General features: G+C 41.0%; 1 protein-coding gene across 2 annotated transcripts in view; it reads left to right on the top strand.

Annotated features, from left to right (window-relative positions):
* The window catches only part of SLC16A9 (solute carrier family 16 member 9), an 85,312-nt gene that overhangs the window by 30,505 nt on the left and 29,908 nt on the right, over positions 1 to 24,899 (top strand). The window contains exons 2-3 of one of the 2 annotated variants that reach the window (XM_002698837.7): positions 6,585 to 6,817; positions 24,748 to 24,891. In XM_002698837.7, the coding sequence (XP_002698883.2) occupies positions 6,622 to 6,817; positions 24,748 to 24,891 (340 nt within the window). In that variant the 5' untranslated portion in view covers positions 6,585 to 6,621. The remainder of the gene's footprint in view (positions 1 to 6,584; positions 6,818 to 24,747; positions 24,892 to 24,899) is intronic. The other variant, XM_005226295.5, reaches the window with a different exon arrangement.

Genomic DNA, 24,899 nt, shown 5'->3' with positions numbered 1-24,899 from the left:
GATGAAATTTTCAGAAAAAAATGGTAATTCCTATCTATATTTCCTTATTTTGTGGTCATAGACTGTACACCTAAGGTTAACCTTTGACCCAAACAGGATTAAGCTGGGTGTGGATAGTTAAAATAATCAACTTGAAATTACTGCACACTCACAGCACGTTTATTCTGTTGCACTTAAAAGAAACAAATGCCAGCTAACTTGAAATAATTTACTAGGTTAGCTCTGAGAATGAAATGGAAGGCTGGAGGAACCAGGCCTGGGTATCCCTTGGGAGCCAAGGTAGTAGGATTAGACAGAGGCTTTCTTTAATGCACTGCCACTAGGATCAATAAATCCCAGATATTTTTCTTTTATTAGAACTTGCACTCAAGTTCAGGATCCTGGGGAAGAGGTCCTACTGGCCTTGCTTGGTTCAGGTTCTACTTTATAGGTCAAGATCAAAGACCTCTTGATTAACAGTCCCACCAACCATCTATCCATGAGGAAAGACCCCCCAAGTACTCCAAAGAAAATTGGTTACCATTACAACAAAGAGGAAAGGCTAGTCTAGTTGTGAAGTCACCTTATGGAATATAGAAAATCAGAAAAAGCAGGTGAGAGACATCTAAAGGATAGCAGATTACAGGAGAAAGATGTTGCCCTGACAGAAAATAAAAAATCACTAAATGGTATTTTTCACCATGTTCTGTTCAGACTACCTGTGTCTCAAATTCTGAGACAATGAACAGTCAGAAGCTCTTAGCCAACTCTTTAAAAAACTTGTCATTCTAGTCCCGGTTGATACATATGGGAGCTTTGTATTTCAAAGATTTGCTCTCCCAAACATTTACTGTGACAAGAATTTCTCTGGCTCCTGTCCTATGTGTTGAAATGTCACTCAAGGCAAGGCAAAGCAAAGCAAGGCATGGCCGCAGGTATTTGGTGTATAAAGGCATTTCTGTCTACTTCAGTTTGAAAACTTGCAAGGGAGATACTCCTTACCTTTTCACTCCCCTTCCCTTTCCCTCCAGAAAACTCTGACTTTTTTTAAGATCATGGTGCTTTGCCTTTGTAAATGTGTACTTTTCCTGGACACCTGTACCTTGAAGATTTAAATGAAGGACAATCTCTTATACATTAAAAAAAATTATTTATTTGTTTATTTATGACTGTGTGGCTCAGAGGGTAGAGCGTCTGCCTGCAATGCAGGAGACCTGGGTTCGATCCCTGGGTCAGGAAGATCCCCTGGAGAAGGAAATAGCAACCCACTCCAGTACTCTTGCCTGGAAAATCTCATGGACAGAGAAGCCTGGTAGGCTACAGTCCATGGGATCGCAAAGAGTCGGACACGACTGAGCGATTGCTTGCTTGCTTGTGCTGGGTCTTTGTGGCTGCGTGGGCTTTTCTCTAGTTGCAGCAAGCGAGGACTACTCTTGAGTTGTTGTGTGCAGGCTTCTCATTGCAGTGGCTTATCTTGTTCTGGAGCAGGGACTCTCAGGTGCTGTGGCTCCCAGGACTCTCGGTAGCTGTGGCTCCCAGGCTCAAGAGCACAGGCTCAGTACTTTTGGCCCACAGGTTTAGTTGCTCCTTGGCATGTGAAATCTTCCAGGATCAGGGATCAAACCTGTGTCTCCAGCATTTGCAGACAGATTATTTACCACTGAGCTGCCAGGGAAGCCCTGCATTTGGTTTTTTATACAACCTTTTGGCTTCATTAGGTATTTGGTTGTTGAAGTCATACATTACCTGGTTTACGGAATTAAGACTATTTTTTCTTTAAAAGGTACTCTAAATAGGAATTGCAGACACCACTATGTTGTCTCTAGAAGGAACAGAATTTATTATTTACTTTTACAATAGAGTAGGTACTGGAGAGAATAGACTTCTCAGGTAGGGGCATATCTGAATACTTCAAAGGATTTTCATATTTGCAAGTGTTCTGTCTGCTAACACAGTCATGTGGTCTGAAAGACTAAATTTTAGACTCTACAGTTTTGTGCACAAATTGTAATATTTCTTGGTTTTCAGTTATGAAATATTGAAAGTTAATTTGTACAAAAAGCTGTGGCAGGTGGTGACGTGATTTTTGCCCAGTACTTTGAATGTCGAAGTGAAGAAATTCACCAAGTCGCAGGTAAATTGATGGGTATAGCTATGGCTCTCTTGAAAAAGTGAAAGTGAAGTCGCTCAGTCGTGTCCAACTCTTTGCGACCCCATGGATTATAGCCTACCAGGCTCCTCTGTCCATAAGATTTTCCAGCCAAGAGTACTGGAGTGGGTTGCAATTTCCTTCTCCAGGGGATCTTCCTGACTCAGGGATCGAACCCAGTTCTCCTGCATTGTAGGCAGAGGCTTTATTGTCTGAGCCACCAGGAAGTCTCTTTTAAGGTAGCCAAATTCCTCACCATATAATTAGGGACATGCATGAATGGAAGAATGATATTCCTACTCTCTTCACCTATTTGTTGATGAAACTACAGCCAAGAGAATGGTTTGGCAAAATCTGTGGATGAAGAAGACTCTTTGAACCTGACTGTGAAACTGGCATGGTGAAGGGAGACAGAAGGTAAAGATGCCTGGGAGGCCCTGTTGAGGGCGGGAAGCTCAGGCCTTGGGCCTCCAAATCCATTACCATATAGACTACTTCAGAATTTATAAAGAATGAATGTTTTAAAATTTTTTTAAAATATAATTTTGATACCAAAACCCAGTCAAAACTAAAAACAAGAGACAAATCTCACTTATGACTTTAACCCTCCCCCAAAGAGACTGACATAATCAAAATAGAGCATGAACCAGGGAAGTTTTAGTCTACTAATTCAAGGATGATTCAATAGTAGAAAATAGAGATTTTATTAAAATTAAAAAGAGAAAAAAATCACAATCATCTCCATATGCACTGGAAATGCATTTGAGAAAAACATAATACACATTCTTTATAATAACACTTGAAAGTAGAAACTTTTGTCCTTAAGTTTGTGGAATATATCTATCTGAGCCTCAGAAGCAATACCATGGCACTTGAAGGCTTTTCCATTAAAGTTAGAAACTGGACAAAGATATATACTCTGATTATTTAACATTATTCTGTATGCCTTGTCTCACACAAAGGCAAAAAAAAGATTAGACATATGAGAATCCAAAGTAAGGAGTTTGTAGATGGCTATATGACTGTATTATATTATCAGTTGTATATACCCAAGAAAATCATCAAAGAATCTAATTCAAACAAGAGATTTTATAGTAAGGTAGTAGAATCCAAAATTAACATACAGATAGTAATAGCTTTTATACATACAAACAGAGGTAAAGAAATAAACCTAATTATAATGTTAGCAAAAAGAATAAACTATATAAAAATAAAAAGAAACATTGAGGAAAACTTTAATAAACACTAGAACACAAAATAGATTGGACAAATGCAAAGATATGAAATGGAAAGTAGACTCAACATCATAAAAGGAATTTTCCCCCTTAAATCAATTTATAATTTAATTCAGTCATAATGAAAGCACTATCAGATGTTAGAATCAAACTGATTCAGAAGTTCATATAAAAAAGTAAACAAACAAGTGAAAATCACTCAGTCGTGTCCAGCTCTTTGCAACCCCATGGGCTAAACAGTCCATGGAATTCTCCAGACTGGAATACTGGAGTGGGTAGCCTTTCTGTTCTCCAGGGGATCTTCCCAACTCAGGGATCAAACCCAGGTCTCCCACATTGCAGGCAGATTCTTTACCAGCTGAGCCACAAGGGAAGCCCAAGAATACTGGAGTGGGTAGCCTATCTCTTCTCCAACAGATCTTCCTGACCCAGGAATCAAACTGGGGTCTCCTGCATTGCAGGTGGATTCTTTACCAACTGAGCTATGAGGGAAGCCCAAACAAACAAGAGCCAAGACAATATTGAAAAGGTGTGCAGTGATAGACAGGAAAGAAAGTATTTGCACTGAAACTTGAAATATATTAAAAATGCTTAAGGAATAATTCTCTGGTGCTCAAGTGGTTAATTCTTTGCACTGTCACTGCTGTGGGTGCGGGTTCAAGTCCTGGTCAGGAAACTAAGATCCCGCAAGCCACATGGATGGGCCCAAAGAAAGAGAAAGACTTAATAGTTAAACAAATTTGATAATGATGGGTGACTAGACAGATCATTGGAACAGAAAGAAAAATCCAGAAACACCCATATATACCCAAGAATTAGATAAGAATTACAACTGACTTTTCACCTATGAGACAACACATATCATTCAGAGAATGCTGAGAAATGCAAGTTAAAGCCAACAAATTGACAAAAATCCTGAAGTTTCACCGCACACCCAAAGTTGCTGGGGCTCAGATAAATTGGTTTAATCCCTTGAAGTCAATTTGCTAATACTAATTACAATTACAAATCTATATTTGTAGTTGGCTCAGCAATTCTTTTCAGATATGTATAAAGATATATGTGAATGTGAGGTTATTTATTACAGCATTGTTTTTGTTTGGGAGCAGTGGTTAAAGAATTTAGAATTACTGGAACACAATGTAGCTGAAAGAAAGGAGTGAGGATGGTTATTACGCATTGATGTGAAAGATCTTCAAGGTATTTTTCAAGTGAGAAAAAGCAAGACACATACCAATATAAATATAACATGCTATTTTTTGTGTGTCTAAAAAAATTAGAGGGAATCTATATTTGAGTTAGCTTAGACCCGGGTTGGATCCCTGGGTTGGGAAGATCCCCTGGAGAAGGAAATGGCAATCCACTCCAGTACTATTGCCTGGAAAATCCCATAGACAGAGGAGCCTGGTAGGCAACAGTCCATGGGTTCGCAAAGAGTCGGACACGACTTAGCGACAGGGCTATAAGGCTATGTATTTATGTTAATTCTGTGTGAGTGTGTGCTAAGTTGCTTCAGTTCTAGAAAGATACAAGAGAAACAAGAAGCGTTGGTTACCTTTGAAGGGTATGGAAATTAGACAGGAACTAGGTAGAGGGAGACTGTATATCGTCTGTCATTTTTTTTTTTCCATTTTGAACCAAATGAATGTTTTGTTGAAAAGAGGATATCTAAGATATTTGCTTGTTTTTGCTTGTTATATTCATAAAGAAACTCTTGAAGGGGACTTCCCTGGTAGTCCAGTGGTTAAGAATCTACCTGCCAATGTGGGGGACACGGATTCCATCCCTGATCTGGGAAGATCCCACATGCCATGGAGCAACTAAGCCCGTGTGCCATAACTACTAAGCCTGTGCTCTAGAGCCGGGGAGCAGGAGCCACAATTACTGCAACCCAAGTCTGGAGCCTGTACTCTGCAGCGAGAGAAGCTCCTGCACTGAGAAGCCTGCGCAAGGAAGACCAAGTGCAAAAAAATAAATGAATATGTTCTTTTGAAAAAAAGGAAACTCTGGAGGGATACTTGAGTTGGTGAACATTGTGCTGTGCTGCCTATCCTCCCTCCAGACCCCCTTTAGGAATGAAAGGTTTCTTGCCCCTGAAACTGAAGGGCTGCTGACAGATGGCTTCAGGTAAAAGCCCCCAGGGGTAATGGTTGCCCCTTTTGAATAGAGTCACCACACCCAAGGTCACGCCCCCTTCCCAGGGGACCTGCAACTGGTGAGTTATCAATATGGGGCTGTGAAGGGCCAGCTCCTCTTGCCCCACTCAGGGCAACTCTGAGAGGTCAGCTGGCTTTGGAAATCTCCTTAGCCCTTAACTCGGTATGGTGGCTTGCCTTCTCTTGCTGCTCTCTGTTCTCTTCCATTGAGAACACTTTTAATAAACCTGCTCTTGCTAAGAGTCTTCTTCATGGGGAACTCAACATGCAACAAGAATCCAAAACAGTCATTTCCTGTGGCTGGCTTGGGGTGGGAACCTGGTGAGTGGGGATAAATTTGGGAAGGAGACTTTCCACTCTATGCCTTTTTAAAAAATTTTGAAGTGTAGTTGATTTACAGTGTCATGTTATACAGCACTGTGATTGAGTTGTACATATATTGTGTGTGTGTGTGTGTATATGTATGTATATATACACCTACATATGTATATACATACACACACATATATATATTCTTTTTAGATTCTTTCCCTTATAGGTTATTACAAAATATTGATTATGGTTCTCCATGCTATACAGTAGGTGCCTGTTGGTTATCTATTTTATATATAGGAGTCGGACACAACTGATCGACTTCACTTTCCCTTTTCACTTTCATGCATTGGAGAAGGAAATGGCAACCCACTCCAGTGTTCTTGCCTGGAGAATCCCAGGGACGGGGGAGCCTGGTGGGCTGCTGTCTATGGGGTCGCACAGAGTCGGACACGACTGAAGCGACTTAGCAGTAGCAGCAGTGCATATGTGTTTATTCCGAACTCCTAATGTATCCTTTTTATAATATAAAAAACATTTTTTGGAAACGTGGATATAGTACTTATTCAAATCAGAAATAAAAATTTTAAAGTTAACTTGATATGTCAGTGATCTCTTATCCTTTTCCTTGTGTATTTTTAGGGAACTTTTTAATATTTTAATTTAAGAGGAGCTATTTTAAATCTAAAATACCATGCCTTACCATACTCTAAATACGCTTTTTCTTTTTTCTTTTTTTCTTTTTTTGCGTAGGACCCAGTGAGAGACGCCTGCTTGACTTCACGTTACAATGGAATTTAAAAAGCCACCCGATGGTGGCTGGGGCTGGGTGATTGTGGTTGTCTCCTTCTTTACTCAGTTTTTGTGTTATGGGTCACCGTTAGCTGTTGGTGTCTTGTACATAGAATGGCTGGACGCCTTTGGTGAAGGAAAAGGAAAAACGGCCTGGATTGGATCCCTTGCAAGTGGAGTTGGCTTGCTTGCGAGTAAGTGGATAACTTTGTGCTTCTCCTCACTCATTAATCGTTTAATTACGTAATTGTTTCCTGGCTCATTAACACTGTACAAGGCATAGGAGGCTACAATTTTTTTTTTTAAGTATAATACCTACTTTTCTGCTTTCACTGAGATTATAAACCTCTCCTTCACTGTTATAGTGTGTCTGACAGTCATGTCTGACTTTTTGCGACTCTATGGACTGTAGCCCACCAGGCTTCTCTGTCCATGGGAATTTCCAGGCCAGAACAGTACAGTGGGTTGCCATTTCCTTCTCCAGGAGATCTTCCTGACCCAGGGACCAAACCCAAGTCTCTCGCATTGCAGACAGATTCTTTAACATCTGAGCTACCAGGGAAGCCCTCACAGTACTAAATCGTGTGAAAATACAGAAATTCCATAAGATATTGAAGAATTCATAACTTTATTCATTTATTTGCTGCTGTGTACTAGGCATTGATGCTGGATATGAAAGGATGAATGGCTAACACATCATTTATTTCTGTCTTAAAGAGGTTCAGTCTAGTAAGACACAAATACTTCCACAAGTAAGAAAGATACAAGGGTGTGAGGACAGTGATCCACGTCTGTCCGATGAATGCTGGTGACCAAAAGGCCAAATGTTTTGCATTAGTCCTGGAAACAGTTCCTCTGTGATTCATAGTTACTCCTCTCTGATTCAGATATACTGTGATCAAATTGCATGTCCTACATTTGTGTCACCTTCTTAAGAAAAATTTGACATGGCAAAGGATAGTCCCATCTCATATTGATGATGCCATTAAGGATTTAAATGCAGTGTTATGTATGTGATGCATTTTGTGTGACCTTTATGTAATGTATCCAGAAGTAATATTCTTGATTAGCACTTATCAAGTATGGTACAATAGTGATTCTTAACATCTTTAGAGAGCGTAGTGGAGGGGCTTTTTTTTTTAAGGGTTATATGCACTTCAATTTCTAGAGTTGCAGTTTGAACTCCGCAGTATATTTAGTGATTGTCAGTCTAACTTACTTGGAACTGGTTAAGAACAGACATGCTAAAACGTAGCCCTGGAGTCTCTTTCTGTGCTTTGAACTTGACATGATGATTCATTGAGCAAATCACAATCTGTTCTTATGGGAAAATAAGGACAACGCATGTGGTGATTTATAAGATCTTTTTGCAGCTCTACAATGATTTCCAAAGAAAATGCAACGGCTATTCCTTCTTTTAAATTTGTTGTCTTTCCTGATCACTAAAGGGGACTTCTTAGAACAAAATAAAACATAAACAGTTGCTTCCAACTGATTCATTACCTTGTTTAATTAAAAACAAGACTTGAAAAACAATGCTGGATCATCTGGCCATGTCAGATAAGATAACTAAGCATAACTAAACAAATGAAAATAACACTCATTATAAGCTTAAGAAAAACAGGAAACATTTGCCAAGATTTGTTTGAAAGAATTTTTAAAAATGTGGGCTGTTTGTAAAGCTGTCAGAGGACAAGTGAATGGTGGTTGATATGTTTGAGAGTATAATTTTTAGAAAATGATCTGGTGAGAAGAGAATTTTTAAATGTTTTCCAATTAGTCATCATTTCTATTAGCAAATTCAAAGTTAAATAGGAACGCAATTACTTGCCTTCCAGCCAGAGTCAAAGGGTAATTGAAATACTACCTCTATTAGCACATACCTGGAGAACAGCTCTTTTTCATGAAGTTTGTCCAGGTAGGACTTGAGGGTTTGAGGGCTCAGGGAAGCTAAGATCATCTTAGGGATGGGTAGGGTGGTCAGAGCTGACGTTGAGATTCTGAACTGTGGCTCTCCACTTTCTGCAGGTTCCCCAGTGAATGATTAGTTTGTCTCAGGGCCACGAGCAGCCCTCTTCACTTATAGGCAGGACCAGATACATAATTTGCAAGCCCATGTGCGAAATGAAAATTCAGGACCTTCTGTTAAAAAAGTTAAGAATTTCCAGATAGCAAGAGCAGGGCAGCAGACCAAGTGCATGGCCTTTTTTAAAGCCAAGTCCTGTCCCGCTGGTTGGGCTGGAGAGAGAGCATCCCACTGAATGTCCAGGGAGTGAAAAAGTACTGAGGGAAATGTTGGGCTGAAGTCAGAGTTAGTCTGAGCCCTGGCTCCACTACCCTGTAGCTGAGGGACCACATGCAATTCACTTATCTTCAGTGTCTACAGCTAGATGAGGAGACACTTAGACCAGCTAATCAAAACTTTTGAAGATAAGCGTAGACTGTGGAGACCAGAGGGTTCCAGAATGAGGAAGCAGTGAGAAGAAAATGCTGACAGGAGACCTAAGACTTACGGGTGTGTGTGTGTGTGTGTGTGTGTGTGCGTATGTGTGCATTTGCACGTGCCTGTGCGCACTTTAGTTAGTGGTCACTGAATATCCACGTTGTTGGCCTCTCTTGGCTCTTTATAGCACAAATTAGAGGACAAATCCTGAGAGCTATGGTAATACAATGTGAGCGAGAGGTGTTGAGCAGTGTTTGAGCCACATTCAGCTTCTACTTTGTCTACCACTTTGTCCTACGCAGAAACAAACAGATCGGTACTACCTTGGAAACAGGAAAAGTACACCTCACGATGTTTATCAGTGATTCTTTTTCTTTTAACTCTATTAACTTACTTACTGTTGGCTGTGCCGAGTCTGCGCTGCTGCACATGAGCTTTCTCTAGTTGGTGGAGAGTGGAGACTACTTTCCGACTTCTCATTGCAGTAGCTTCTCTTGCTGCGGAGCTCGGGCTCAGCAGTTGTGGGGCACAGGCTTAGTTGTCCCGTGGAATGTGAGATCTTCCCGGAACAGGGATAGAACCCATGTCCCTTGTCTTGGCAGATGGATTCTGGACCAGTGGACCACCAGGGAAGTCCTATCAGTGATACTAAAATAGGGAGATAATCAGAATCATTGGCAGAAAATTTCAGCATATAAACGCCTAGATTAGACCTTAGGTATTCTAATTCAGTTTATAATGGGGCCCACATACATGATTTTTTTTTCAAGAAGCTTCCAAAGTGATTTTCAAGTTGGAACTACCACTGGCTTAAGCCCTCTCTACTTAGATTTCATTCTGGCACTTTTTTGATGTTTTTCAAATATATGATTGCCGTTGACTTATTTAGAAAGAGAAACACTGTAGGTTTGTGGTTGAATGTGTCACTGTGCTCATTCTGTCTAAATCATGACAAATAAATTGTGTCCAGTGTCTGCAGTCTGGTGTTTGCATCCTTTTTGATAAAAATTAATATAATTTGTACATATATATGTGTGTGTATGCATATATGTATTTATATAAGTACATCTTTGATAGTTGTTCTTCAAATTTAGGAGCATATATGAATTACTTGAGCTTTAAAAAGCCCATTTCTTACTCATCAGTGCTGTGAGGGTGGAGATGGTCCCAAGAATCTTCATTTTTTATCATTAAAAAAATATATATGTATTTATTTATTTATTTGGCTGCTCAGGTATTAGCTGAGGCACACTGGATCTCTGATCTTTGTTGCTACATGTGGGATCTGGTTCCCTGAGCAGGGATCAGGCCTGGGCTCCCTGCGTTGGGAGTGCAGAGTCTTAGCCACTAGACCACTAGGGAAGTCCTAGGAATCTTCATCCTAACTAGCTCCCCAGATGATTCTTCTGCAGCAAGTTATATCATAGCCAAGAAACACGAGTTGTTTTCTTTACCCAGTTTTGTCCAGAGAAGGTCTGGTAGGTGTCATCCTTGACCAATTTTGTGATCCAACCTCTGGAGATGACAGCTGAGCAAGTATATCTACACACAGACTTCACCAGATGGCCAACACCAAAATCAGATTGATTATATTCTTTGCCACCGAAGGTGGAGAAGCTCTATACAGTCAGCAAAAACAAGACCAGGAGCTGACTGTGGCTCAGATCATGAACTCCTTATTGCCAAATTCAGACTTAAATTGAAGAAAGTGGGGGAAACCACTAGACCATCCAGGTATGACCTAAATCAAATTCCTTATGACTACACAGTAGAAGTGAGAAAGAGATTTAAGGGACTAGATCTGGTAGACAGAGTACCTGATGAACTATGGACGGAGGTTCGTGACATTGTACAGGAGACAGGGATCAAGACCATCCCCAAGAAAAAGAAATGCAAAAAAGCAAAATGGCTGTCTAAGGGGGCCATACAAATAGCTGTGAAAAGAAGAGAAGTGAAAAGCAAAGGAGAAAAGGAAAGATATAAGCATCTAAATACAGAGTTCCAAAGAATAGCAAGATAAGACAGCCTTCCTCAGCAATCAGTGCAAAGAAATAGAGGAAAACAGTAGAATGGGAAACACTAGAAATCTCTTCAAGAAAATTAGAGATACCAAGGGAACATTTCATGCAAAGATGGGCTCAATAAAGGACAGAAATGGTATGGACCTAACAGAAGCCAAGGATATTAAGAAGAGGTGGCAAGAATACACGAAACTATACAAAAAAGATCTTTATGACCCAGATAATCATGGTGGTATGATCACTCACCTAGAGCCAGACATCCTGGAATGTGAAGTCCAGTGGGCCTTAGGAAGCATCACTACAAACAAAGCTAGTGGAGGTGATGGAATTCCAGTTGAGCTATTCCAAATCCTGAAAGATGATGCTGTGAAAGTGCTACACTCCATATGCCAGCAAATTTGGAAAACTCAGCAGTGGCCACAGGACTGGAAAAAGTCAGTTTTCATTCCAATCCCAAAGAAAGGCAATGCCAAAGAATGCTCAAACTACAGCACAATTGAACTCATCTCACACGCTAGTAAAGTAATGCTCAAAATTCTCCAAGCCAGGCCTCCGCAATACGTGAACTGTGAACTTCCAGATGTTCAAGCTGGTTTTAGAAAAGGCAGAGGAACCAGAGATCAAATTGCCAACATCCGCTGGATCATGGAAAAAGCAAGAGAATTCCAGAGAAACATCTGTTTCTTCTTTATTGACTATGCCACAGCCTTGCCTGTGTGGATCACAACAAACTGTGGAAAATTCTGAAAGAGATGGGAATACCAGACCACCTGACCTGCCTCTTGAGAAACCTGTATGCAGGTCAGGAAGGAACAGTTAGAACTGCACATGGAACAACAGACTGGTTCCAAATAGGAAAAAGAGTACATCAAGGCTGTATATTGTCACCCTGATTATTTAACTTATATGCAGAGTACGTCATGAGAAACGCTGGGCTTGAAGAAGCACAGCTGGAATCAGGATTGCCAGGAGAAATATCAATAACCTCAGATATGCAAAGGACATCACCCTTATGGCAGAAAGTGAAGAAGAACTAAAGAGCCTCTTGATGAAAGTGAAAGAGGGGAGTGAAAAAGTTGGCTTAAAGCTCAACATTCAGAAAACTAAGATTATGGCATCTGGTCCCATCACTTCATAGCAAATAGATGGGGAAACAGTGGAAACAGTGGCTGACTTTATTTTTCTGGGCTCCAAAATCATTGCAGATGGTGATTGCAGCCATGAAATTAAAGGACGCTTACTCCTTGAAAGGAAAGTTATGACCAACCTAGATAGCATATTCAAAAGCAGAGACATTACTTTGCCAACAAAGGTCTGTCTAGTCAAGGCTATGGTTTTTCCAGAAGTCATGTATGAATGTGAGACTTGGACTATAAAGAAAGCTGAGCGCTGAAGAATTGATGCTTTTTGAACTGTGGTGTTGGATAAGTCTCTTGAGAGTCCCTTGGATTGCACAGAGATCCAACCAGTCCATCCTAAAGGAGACCAGTCCTGGGTGTTCATTGGAAGGACTAATGTTGAAGCTGAAGCTCCAATACTTTGGCCACCTGATGCGAAGAGCTGACTCATTTGAAAAGACCCTGATGCTGGGAAGGATTGAGGGCAGGAGGAGAAGGGGATGACAGAGGATGAGATGGTTGGATGCCATCACTGACTCAATGGACCTGGGTTTGGGTGGACTCTGAGAGTTGGTGATGGACAGGGAGGCCTGGTGTGCTGTGGTTCATGGGGTTGCAGGGAGTTGGACACGACTGAGCGACTGGACTGAACTGAACTGAAGTATAGCAGGAGTACCTTTGCCAAGCAACATACAAATTCTACTTTTTAGAAAATATTTGTTTAACTGTATTTATCTGGCTGCACCAAGTCTTAATTGTAGCACGTGGAATCTTTAGTTGTAGCGTGTGAACTCTTAGCTGTGGCTTGTGGGATCTAGTTCTGTCACCAAGGATCGAACCTTGGCCCCCCTGTATTGGGAGCATGGAGTCTTAGCCACTGAACCACCAGGGAAGACCCACAAATTCTGTTTTTCATCTGTTTGTCCCTTTAGTTTGGAAAGTGCCCCTTGTGTGTCTGGCAGTCACCTTCGCTTACTTGATCCTCATAACAATACACGGTGTGTGTGTGTGTGTGTGTGTGTGTGTGAAAATCACTCAGTCATGTCTGACTCTTTGCAACCCCATGGACTATACAGTCCATGGAATTCTCTAGGCGAGAATACTGGACTGGGTAGCCTTCCCCTTCTCCAGGGGATCTTCCCAACCCAGGGATCGAACCCAGGTACAATACACTGAAGTAGGCGTTATTGTCCTTAGGGTTTAGTGACCTGCCCAAGGTGAAGTACACTATCTAAGGGTTTTTTCTGACCTGTTAAGTCTGTTTCTTCATCTTTAAATGGGAGATCATCAAAGTACCTACTTCATAGGATTGCTTTGTAGAAAAACAGAGATGGTGCTTGGCAGCAGAAGACATCTTCTCTGCTATGAGTCGTTTATAATCTCAGGAAAGAGGGAAAAAGAGTAGTGATCCTGAGATATCACCGCAAATACCAAGAATAGCAAGAACAAGACAGTCTGTATGGGCTGGGCAAGGCAGATGGGCAGAGAGAGGGCAGTCTATGCAGAGGCCATGTATGCAGAGCCCTGGTGTCTGCATTGCACGTGACATGGTCTGGTAGAGTAAATTTGGCTGGAGAAGGAGAGATTGTGTTAGGTATGACACAGATGTGTTAGGTATATAACATTGTGTTAGATGGGGGAGCCTGATGGGCTGCCGTCTTTGGGGTTGCACAGAGTCAGACACGACTGAAGCGACTTAGCAGCAGCAGGTATAGCCAATAGGTGTGACAGTTGGTGTCAACTTGGCTAGGCTACATTCTGTGGTTGTTGAAACACTCATGGAGGTGTGGCTGTGAAGGTGTTTTATAGATGTGCTCTAAGTCCATAGTCAGTTGACTCTAAGTCAGAGAGATTATCCTGAATAAACTAGATGGATCTGATTCAATTTGTTGAAAGACTTTATGAGCATAAGGGAACTTTTCAGAAGAAGAAATTCTGCCTGCGGGCTGTGGCTTCATCCTGTGGGAGAGAGTTCCAACCTGCCCTTACTGATGCCTATCCCGTGGACACCATGCTCGCCTCACCAAGCCCCACAACCACATAAGCCACTTCGTTGCAATAAATCTCCTAACGTACATCTACTTCTGGTTCAGTTTCTCTGGTCAGAATCTGAAGGATACAGAAGGAATGGAAGGTCAGTGAACTAAAGGGCGATCATGGCCTTATGTATACATATTTTGTTGTTGTTGTTGTTGTTGCACTGGATCTTCCTTGCTGCACACAGACTTTCTCTAGTTGCAGAGCTTGGGGGCTACTCTCTAGTTGCCATGCATGGGCTTCTCATTGTAGTGGCTTCTATTGCTGTGGAGCAAAGGCTCTAGGCGTGCAGGCTTCGATAGTTGTGGTTCGTGGGCTCTAGAGCTCAAGGGCTCCAGTAGCTGTGGCACATGGACTTAATTGCTGCTCCATGTGTGGAATGTTCCCGGACCAGGGATCAACCCCATGTCTGCTGCATTAGCAGGCTAATTCTTATCCACTGTACCACTGGGGAGGAAGCCCCTTTATTAATTTTTATTGGAGTATATTTGTATTACAATACTGTGTTAATTTCTGCTCTACATATATACAGTGGAATATTATTCAGTCTTTTATTAAATTGAGAGAAAGCACTCTTTGGTTAGATGTAATTCTTCAAATTCAAGGAGAAGGGTGGGGCCATTTTTCCAACAACAGAGATGCTGATGGAGCAGAGAGATCTTTTGTTCTGCAGTTTTGTACTCCAAATAGATTGAAGAGTCCCTTCCCTCTCATTTTTTGCCTTATGCTATGCTATGCTATGCTATGCTAAGTCGCTTCAGTCGTGTCCCACTCTGTGCGACCCCATAGACGGTAGCCCACCAGGCTCCGTCGTCCCTGGGATTCTCCAGGCAAGAATACTGGAGTGGGTTGCCATTTCCTTTTCCAGTGCATGAAAAGAGAAAAGTGAAAGTGAAGTTGCTCAGTCATGTCCAACTCCTTAGTTCCTTTAAAGGTCTTCAAATTGCTAAGGAGTCAGTACATCTATCCCTGGGTTAATATAATGAGTCAGTATAGCCAACAGATTTGCTGCCTGAGTTGCAAATGTTGGCAGAGCTGAGTTTGAGTGTATCCATACAATTTTACCCCCAAGTACTGTAGACTCCTTTGTGTAGGGCTGAATTTCTGCCTCCTGTTACATTGGCCCGCTCCCAGCGTGCTAGGCGGGTCTACGGTTGATTGGTGCGAATCATGTAGGTTTTACTGACTTGAAAAAAGCAAATGTGTGTAATATGCCAAACCAACCCTCAGGCAAAGGTGATCAGTATACTTGACAGCAAGGATTTGAGTGGGTGTGGCTCCGTAGTGCCTTTCTCTTCCTCAGGAAGATAAACTTAAAATTTCTGGTCTCAGCAAGAATGAGGAAGGAGGAACCTGCATTGTTGGGCTCCCTGCATTGTAAGTGAAGGAATGGGAGTCCTGAACCCAATCAGTCTACTCTGTTAGGGAACCTTTACAGCACTGTGAGCACACAGCCTGGTTATAATTTCATTATACACACACACACACACACACACAAAATGTATGTTCTCAGTTGCTTCAGTCGTGTTCCACTCTTTGTGACCCCATGGACTGTAGCCTGCCAGGCTCCTTTGTCCATGGTATTTTCCTGGCAAGAATACTGGAGTGGATTGCCATGCCCTCCTCCAGGGGATCTTCCCGACCTAGGAATCGAATCCGTATCTCCTACGTTGTAGGCAGATTTTATTGCTGAGCCACCAAGGAAGCCATATATATATATATATATATATGTCAAATTTCAACCTGCTATAATTTCATTCTTTTTTTTAAGATTTTTTTTGATGTGGATCATTTTAAAAGACTTTATTGAATTTGTTTCTGTTGTTTGTTGAAGCAATAATAATATTGCTTCTGTTGTTTATGTTCTGGATTTTTAGCCTGGAGGCCTGGGGATCTTAACTGTCCAACCAGAGATCAAACCTGCACCCCCTACATTGGAAGCACAGAACCTTAACCACTGGACCACCAGGGAAGTCCCTATAATTTATTTCTCACTCTAATATGAATAGAGTGAGATATTTCTACGCCCTGTGGCAGGCCGGGCCATCCTACCACTCTGGGGACTCTCTGAATCTTTTTGGGAGAGAGAAGTTCATGGAAGTTGATTTATTTTTCAAAGGAGATAATTCATTTCCCAAAGCTTTCTTACAAAATTTATAAACTGGAAAACTGCATCATGGGTCTGTTGCCTCCACTCAATATAACCATACTTCACAGCCCAGTTCAAGACTCGGTTCGTTGGCCCATGATGATCTCCCTTTTCTGAAATTCCCAAACACGTGATCTGAACCTTTCTTTTGGGACTTCATCACCCACGGCCTTAGGCTTGGACCTTCGTTTGTTTTGCCTTTTGGCCTTGCTTGGAAACTGTGTGTGTTCTCTGTGTCCTTTCCTCCCATGATACGAGACCAGGTGCCATGAGACTGCACACCAGGGCTGTGTGGTCCAGAACAGTAACTCGCCATATGTACCTGTTGGGTACTTACGATGTGGTTATTTCAAGATGAGATGTGATGAAAGTGTCACAAATATATACTGGATTTCAAAGACTTAGTACAAAATAAAGGAGTGTAGAATATCTCTAATGATATTGAAGTGCTGAAGTGATAATGTTTTCGATACAGTCGGTTAGGTAAACTATATTATTGACATCAATTTTACCTCTTTTTCTTTTGCTCATGGAGCTACTAGAAACTTTAACATTCCACGTGTAGCTTCTTATTTTTCTGTTTTGCAGCAGTGCTTCTCTAACGGATGCTTGGTAAATAGTGGGGGAATGGTAATGGTCAAATATTTACTTTTTTGTGTGCTTCACGCAGCCTTAAATTCATGTTACTATTCATAGCAGATTTTAAAATTTTAATCCGTGTATTCTTCCTCCTTTCTAATCTCAACCACCCGCAAAAATTTAACAGTTTCTTCCCACATCACCCTGAAGGGCTAAAGGAAACAATTTCATTCCTTACTAGTAGTTCATTCTGACTTCCTTAAAACAACGCATCCTTCTCATTTTCTAATTCACCCTTGATCATAACAAAACACTTTTTCCACTGGAGTTTTCATTTTCATTTCCCTCTTGACTGAGAATAATATCAGTCAGTCGGATCTTCAGATGGCTATGAACACATGGTTTTATATTTTTGTTTCATTTTGTATTTAAGAGGTTGTAAGGCTTCCCTTCGGAGAAGGCAATGGCACCCCTCTCCAGTAGTACTCTTGCCTGGAAAATCCCATGGACGGAAGAGCCTGATAGGCTGCAGTCCATGGGGTCGCTAAGAGTCAGACACGACTGAGCGACTTCACTTTCACTTTTCACTTTGATGCATTGGAGAAGGAAATGGCAACCCACTCCAGTGTTCTTGCCTGGAGAATCCCAGGGACGGGGGAGCCTGGTGTGAGGCCGTGTATGGGGTCGCACAGAGTTGGACACGACTGAAGCGACTTAGCAGCAGCAGCAACAGGGCTTCCCTGGTGGCTTAGATGGTAAAGAACTGCCCACAATGCAGGAGACCTGGGTTTGATTCCTGGGTTGGGAAGATCCCCTGGAGGAGGGCATGGCAACCCACTCCAGTATTCTTGCTTGGAGAATTCCATGGACAGAGGAGGCTGGCAGGCTACAGTCCATGGAGTCACAAAGGGTTGGACATGACTGAGTGACTAAGCACAGCTGTATTAAAACTCATCTGTATCCTCCTTTCATTCTTCATTGCTCACTTTGGTTTATAGGGCTACTCCCTAATATGTAAGTTCTTACCTCTTTTGAAAATTTTATTTATTTTTAATTAGAGGATAATCGCTTTACAATATTGTGTTGGTTTCTGCCATACATCAGCATGAATCAACCATAGGCATACATATGTCCCCTTCCTTTTGAACCTTTTCCCCACCTGCCACTCCTCTAGGTAGTCACAGAGCCCTGGTTTTGAGCTCCCTCTGTCATACAGCAAATTCTTACCTTTTTAGAGGGAAAGTGTCAGCATCGTGCCAAAGATGTTGCCAGGCCACTATGCAAAAGAGTGGAATATCTTTTAGGACCCTGCCTACCAGAATCTCATGGACAGAGGAGCCTCGTGGGCTACAGTCCACGGGGTTGCAAAGAGTCAGACACGACTAAACAACGGGGCATGCATACATGCATACCTCTTACCGCCCCACCTGTCACCTGCTATCCTCAAACCATTCTTCTGTGCTGACTGCCAGCCCTACTACTGAGCATTTTCAGTTCATCTAAGCAATCAAGATTAATTACCCAAACAGAAGGTAGTAATAATGGCTCCTAAACCCCAATACATATAAAACTATGAGTTCAAGAAAATTTTTCATGGGGTCTTCCATAGAGGTCCAGTGGTAAGACTCTGAACTTCCAATGCAGGAGGCATGGGTTTGATCCTTGGTAGGGAAACTAAGATCCCATATGCTGCACGGTATGGCCAAAAAAGAAAAACAAAACCAAAAAAAGAAAAAAGAAAACTTTTCACAAAAGACAAAATGAATATGAAGACAGTGATACATTGTATGTGTTTCCCACTATCGTACTGGCTTCCATTTTACTCTGAAAATATATCCTGCTCACTATTTCCTTATTAAAATATTCCTTCTTCTGCTTTAATGATGAGGCAATGAAAACAGATGGTTATTACATTTTAAAAATGTTTTTATTTGTCAAAGTAAAAAAATCGGCAACCCAATGATGGTGCTCCTCCCTCCCTTTTTTCTAAAATTTTACAGATCCCAAGCAGTGGAATTACTGGTTCACATTACAAGTTAACTGACTTTTGTTCCAAAGGTTCCTTCTGCAAAGTAAAACACTTGAGGCCTCATCAGTCTCCCCTGAGAGTAGTCGTTTGATTTGTTTAGTCTCTTGAATAGAAACTAGTCCAGTGCTGAGGAGTAATCTGTGGTTTATCATCTTGGAGAACTTGCCTGTTACTGTAAAGAGCTAAACACATAAATGTGTCAGGTTTTGTGGGTGTGACTTACTGGTCACTTCCAGTGTACTTTGCCCTAATTGTTATTGATGAAACCTGGGGCTGCTGTGGTTTAAAGCTGTGTAAATCAAGTCTAGAAATACCCTGGTTCTGAGGATGAGAATAAAATAATTTGTTCTAAACCTTTAAGCACTAAAATGAGCATAAATGTCATGTTTTCATCTTCCATAAATTCATTAAGCTACTTAAACTGTGAGATAATACAAAAGTATATTGCTGTTTTTTAAACATATTTCTAGAAAACCATTAAGGTGCCAATGGAAACACTTCTCAGTTGGGAAGAATGTTGGGCTGACTTTGGCCTTAGTTCTGTCATTGATTAGCTATGGATTCTTGGTCAAATCACATGATCCTTCTAAGCTCCAGTTTCATCATTTTACCTTTGGGCCCTTTCCAAGGCCTCTTTCAGCTCTAAAATTCTTTGTCTTTAACCTCTGACATCAAGATTTTTTTTCATTTCACTTAGCAGCAGTTGATGGTGTGAAAGTAGAGAATTTTTTTTCTTCTAGTTTTATGCAGGAATAATTGACATAAAGTGCTGTATAAGTTTAAGGTGTATAGCATGATTTAACTTACATTTATCATGAAACGATTACCACAGTAAGTTTAGTGAACATCCATCATTTCATATATGCACAGCATTAAAGAGATAGAAAACATTTTTTTTCCTATCATTATGTTTTAGTTTCGTGAACATCCAACATTTTATATATGGACAGCTTTAAAGAAGTAGAAAAAATTTTTTTCCTTGCAATGAGAACTGTTAAGGAGAGGATTCACTCTCGTAACAACTTTCATATATAAATACAACAGTGTTAATTATATTTATCATGTTGTACATTTCAACCCTAGTGCTCATTTACCTTATAACTGAAAGTTTGGACCTTTTGACCACTGTCCTCCAGTTCTTCTTCCCTCTACCCTCTACCTCTGGTAACCACATACTTGATTTCTTTTCCTATGAGCTTTTTTGTTGGCTTGTTTGTTTTTGAAGTATAACTGACTTACAGCACCATGTTATTTCTAATACACAGCATAGTGATTTGCTATTTCGATGTGTTTTTAAGTGAGCTTCCCTGGTGGCTCAGGTGGTGAAGAATCCACCTGCAATGCAGGAGACCTGGGTTTGATTCCTGGGTTGGGGTGATCCCCTGGAGGAGGGCATGGCAACCCACTCCAGTATTCTTGCCTGGAGAATCCCCATGGACAGAGGAGCCTGGTGGGCTACAATGCATGAGGTCGAAAAGGGTAGGACACAACTGAGCGACTAAGCACAGCACAGCACATGTTTTAAAATGATCACCATAATAAGCGTAATTACACTCTGTTACCATACTAAGACACTCTATAATTATTGACTGTATTCCCCACGCTCTACATTTCATACCTGTGACTCATTTATTTTGTAACTGGGAGTTTGCATCTCTTAATTTCCCTGATCTAGTTTTCTCTCCCTCTACACCACTCCTCTCTGGCAACCACCAGTTTGTTCTCTGTATCCATGACTGCTTCTGTTTAGATATGTTTGTTCATTTTACTTTTTTAGGTTACACATATAAGTGAAATCATAAAGTATTTATCTTTCTCTGTCTGACTTATTTCACTTAGTATAATACTCTCTAGGTCCATCCATATGGTCACAAATAGTAAGATTTCATTCTTTTTGATGGCTGAGTAACATTCCATTGTATATATGTAAATATATATATACACACACACACACACCCCACATCCATTTATCTATCGATGAGCACTTAAGTTGGTTTCATATCTTGGCTATTGTAAATAATGTTGCACTTAACATGGAGATGCATATATCTTTTTGAATTAGTGTTTTTGTTTTCTTTGAATGAAGACCCAGGAATGAAATTGCTGGATGTTATGGTAGTTCTATTTTTAAGTTTTTGAGGAATCTCCATATTGTTTTGCATTGTGGCTACACCAATTTACATTCTCACCAACGGTGCATGAGGGTTCCCTTTTCTACACATTGTAACCAGCACTTATTTGTTATCTTTTTAATAAAGTCAGTCAGGTATGAGGTGAGAATTTCTTTAAAAACAGTTTCAAATTGCTGTTTTCATTTGTTAAAGAATCTCTGCTTGCTTCTTCCTTAAGCTTAAGTTTTTTCAAAGAATCATGTATTAGACAGCATGATAAAATAATTTATCACAAAATTGATAATAATATCACATATTTTATAAAGTAGTGATTTTTGACTGTACATGCTATGAAATTTATTACCCTTCATCCCACTCCCAGCTTCCCAAACTCTGGGTTTCCTTGTAGAATTCACATGCATTAAGGAGAATAAATTTAAAGACCTACTTTGAGGGTGAAACTTGAAACTTTTCAAGTATGCCAGTTACAATCTCTGTTTCAATTCCATGTGACTGATGAATTTGTAAACACTGACTCTCAATGTCAGTACAATTTGGTAAACAGCAGAAAAGGGTCACGACTTTATCCATTTATGAAATTTGACTCTTAAAATCATTTCTATTTTTGAAGTATCTAAGTGTTTCTTTTTTGGGTATACACATAGCTCAATAGCTCAACTTTCAGATAAAAAGTATGGTCTTTCAAATGGCTTTTCCTCCTAAAACACTGGCATATAATATTCTCTTCTGTCATGTAAATATATCAGTTTTCTTCTCTGTACTGGTTCACAGAAGAGGTCCTGAAATGACCAGGGAGGAATGTGGGATGTCTGTAGGCTTTAAAAGCTGGTAATATCTCAGTGATCATAACCTGGTCTTAAATACGTGCTTAACACATTGTTGACTGGGGGATTTTTGCAGAAACTAATCCCTGTGGCCATAATACACTATATGTATGTCTCCAGTTAATAACGTGTTGAATAAGAATGGGCCTGGTATTGGTAAGCATGGGCCTGGGATCGTCAGATCCTGGTTCCACCACTTATAAGACTGTGGATGGATGACACCATCTCTCCATTTGCGTTTTCTTAAGAACTTTTAAGATACGTACAGAAAAGTGAGCATGTCATAAGAATATAGCTCTGTAATTTTTTTTTTTTACAAACCAGACACACTCATGTAATGAGCACATTCACATCCAGAAACAGGACGTTAGAGCACCTAGAAGTTGGGCTGCGTTCCCTTCTGGATACAGCTCCCTAACTCCTACCAAAGATAACTGCTGTCCTGACTCTGACTAGATTAGTTTTGCCTCTTTTTGTACTGAGAAGGACTAAGTACTGGGACTTCCTTGGCAGGTCCAGTGGTTAAGACTTTGCCTTCTAATGTAGCAAGTGCGGATTCGATCCCTCATTGGCGAGCTAAAATGCCACGTGCCTTGTGGCCAAAAAACCCAAAAAATGTAAAACAGAACAATATTGTAACAAATTCAATAAAGACTTAAAAAATTATCCACATCAAAAAAAATCTTAAAAAGTGCTGAAAATAATTGAAATTACCGAACGTGTACTTTTTTCATGTTGGGTCTTCCACTTCGCATTCATTTGTGAGATTACTCCTGCATTGCTGTTGCTGTGTGTAGCTGTAGATCATTCATTCTCATGGCTTTATCATAGTCCGTTGTTTGAATCTCCTCATACTTTCTACTACTGAAGAACATCTGTATTTGTAGGCACTGGCTACTATGACTGCTGCTGCTGCTGCTAAGTCGCTTCAGTCGTGTCCGATCTGTGCGACCCCAGAGACAGCAGCCCACCAGGTTGCCCCGTCCCTGGGATTCTCCAGGCAAGAACACTGGAGTGGGTTGCCATTTCCTTCTCCAATGCATGAAAGTGAAAAGTGAAAGTGAAGTCACTGAGTTGTGTCCAACTCCTAGCGACCCAATGGACTGCAGCCTACCAGGCTTCTCCGTCCATGGGATTTTCCAGGCAAGAGTACTGGAGTGGGGTGCCATTGCCTTCTCCGGCTACTTTGACTAGTTTTGCCATAACCATTTATGTTTATGACTTTTGGGTGTAGGTAGGTGGCGCTAGTGGTAAAGAACTTGCCTGCCAATTCAGGAAACTAGACACAGGGGTTCCATCCATGGGTCGGAAAGATCCCCTGGAGGAAGACATGGCAACCCACTCCAGTATTCTTGCCTGGAGAATTCCACGGACAGAGAATCCTGGTGGGCTACAGTCTATGGGGTCACAGAGTCAGACACAACTAAAGTGGCTTAGCACGCACACTCACATACCTGGAAGTAGAACTTCTGAGTTGTACGGTGCTATGTTTCGCTTCAGAAGATCATGTCAGCACTGTGGGAGCTGTGATTGCTCTACATTCTTGCCAATACTTACTGTTGTTTATATTTAGCCATCCTGATGAGTATGTGTTTTAAAAATTGGGGATAATAGATTGTACCTTGAAAGGTTGTTGTGAATTCAGTTAAGGTGTTTCTCTTTGCTATCCAATATTAGACTCTTTCTTCGAACCATGGCCATGGACAACCCTTCTGGGCTTCAGTTTCCTTGAGTGTAAATGAGACTGTTGAGCTATAAGTAACCCTTCATGTCCTTTTATTTCTAATAATGCTAAGCTCCGTAGTTGTAGATACTTTGAAGATATGGCACTAGTGAGAACAGATTTCACTATCACTTAAATCTTAGTTCCTGAGCAATTGCCCACATCTGCATAGGATTGGTCCAAGTGATGGTCCTCTTGCCTGTCAGTGAACAGTGTACTTCCTCCCCCAAATTCCAGGTTGCATGTGGTATGTAGGACATGGTACTGACAAACTCATGCCTGGGTGAGTAAGGTCGAAGCATTGCCACCGCACCCCACCCCCCAAACCCCTGCCAGAATATTCTCTAGGAGGGGAGTAACCTCACTCCTCACTTCGTCTCTCTATAGGGTTGCTATTGACTGCATTGAGTGAATCATCAAGTTTATTTTTGTCATCAATTATATGACTGGTCTTGTGCTGGATAGGAGCTTTGCATAGAAAAGATGTATGGCCTGTCTAGGAGACCAAAATCCTCAGAAGAGTGTGATGGTTAAGATGGTGGGCTCGAGGGACTTCCCTGGTGGTCCAGTGGTTAAGACTCTGTGCTCCCAGTGAGGGGGCGCAGGCTGGATCCCTGGTCAGGGAACTAAGATCTCACATGCCATATGGCATGCTACAAAAAAAAATAATAATAAAACTGGTGGACTCAAAGAGTCAGACAGTCTGGGTTTTTATTTCTTTATCACTACTCTGTGGCTGCTGCTGTTACCCTCATTGAGAATTTAATAAAGTCTGACTCCAGAACCCCAGTTTCTTAACTATATGACCTTACTCTTCTGCAAGTTTAATTTCCTTATCAAAAAAAAAAAAATGAGGATAACAAAAACACCTAGCTCCCAGGAATGCGGTGAAGTGAGATTGTTTATGTGAAGTAGCAGAGTGTCCAACCCATAGTGAATATGCAGTGGCTTATTGTTATTTTGTTGTTTTATGATGGAAAGAATCATTTTAAAGTTCCCATGGGATGGATAATAGGATTGTGGAGAGAGGTTGCTGTTAAATAAGTGAAGGTTTCGTTTATGATTTTAGGTCCTGTCTGCAGCGTGTGTGTCTCATCTTTTGGAGCGAGAGCCGTGACAATCTTCAGTGGCTTCCTGGTGGCAGGAGGCCTGATGTTGAGCAGTTTTGCCCCCAATATCTACTTTCTGTTTTTTTCCTATGGCATTGTTGTAGGTAAGAAA

The sequence above is a fragment of the Bos taurus genome, chromosome 28, assembly GCF_002263795.3.
Source record: "Bos taurus isolate L1 Dominette 01449 registration number 42190680 breed Hereford chromosome 28, ARS-UCD2.0, whole genome shotgun sequence".
In the NCBI taxonomy this organism is placed as follows: domain Eukaryota; kingdom Metazoa; phylum Chordata; class Mammalia; order Artiodactyla; family Bovidae; genus Bos; species Bos taurus.
This window is presented reverse-complemented; position numbering and strand designations above follow the sequence as displayed.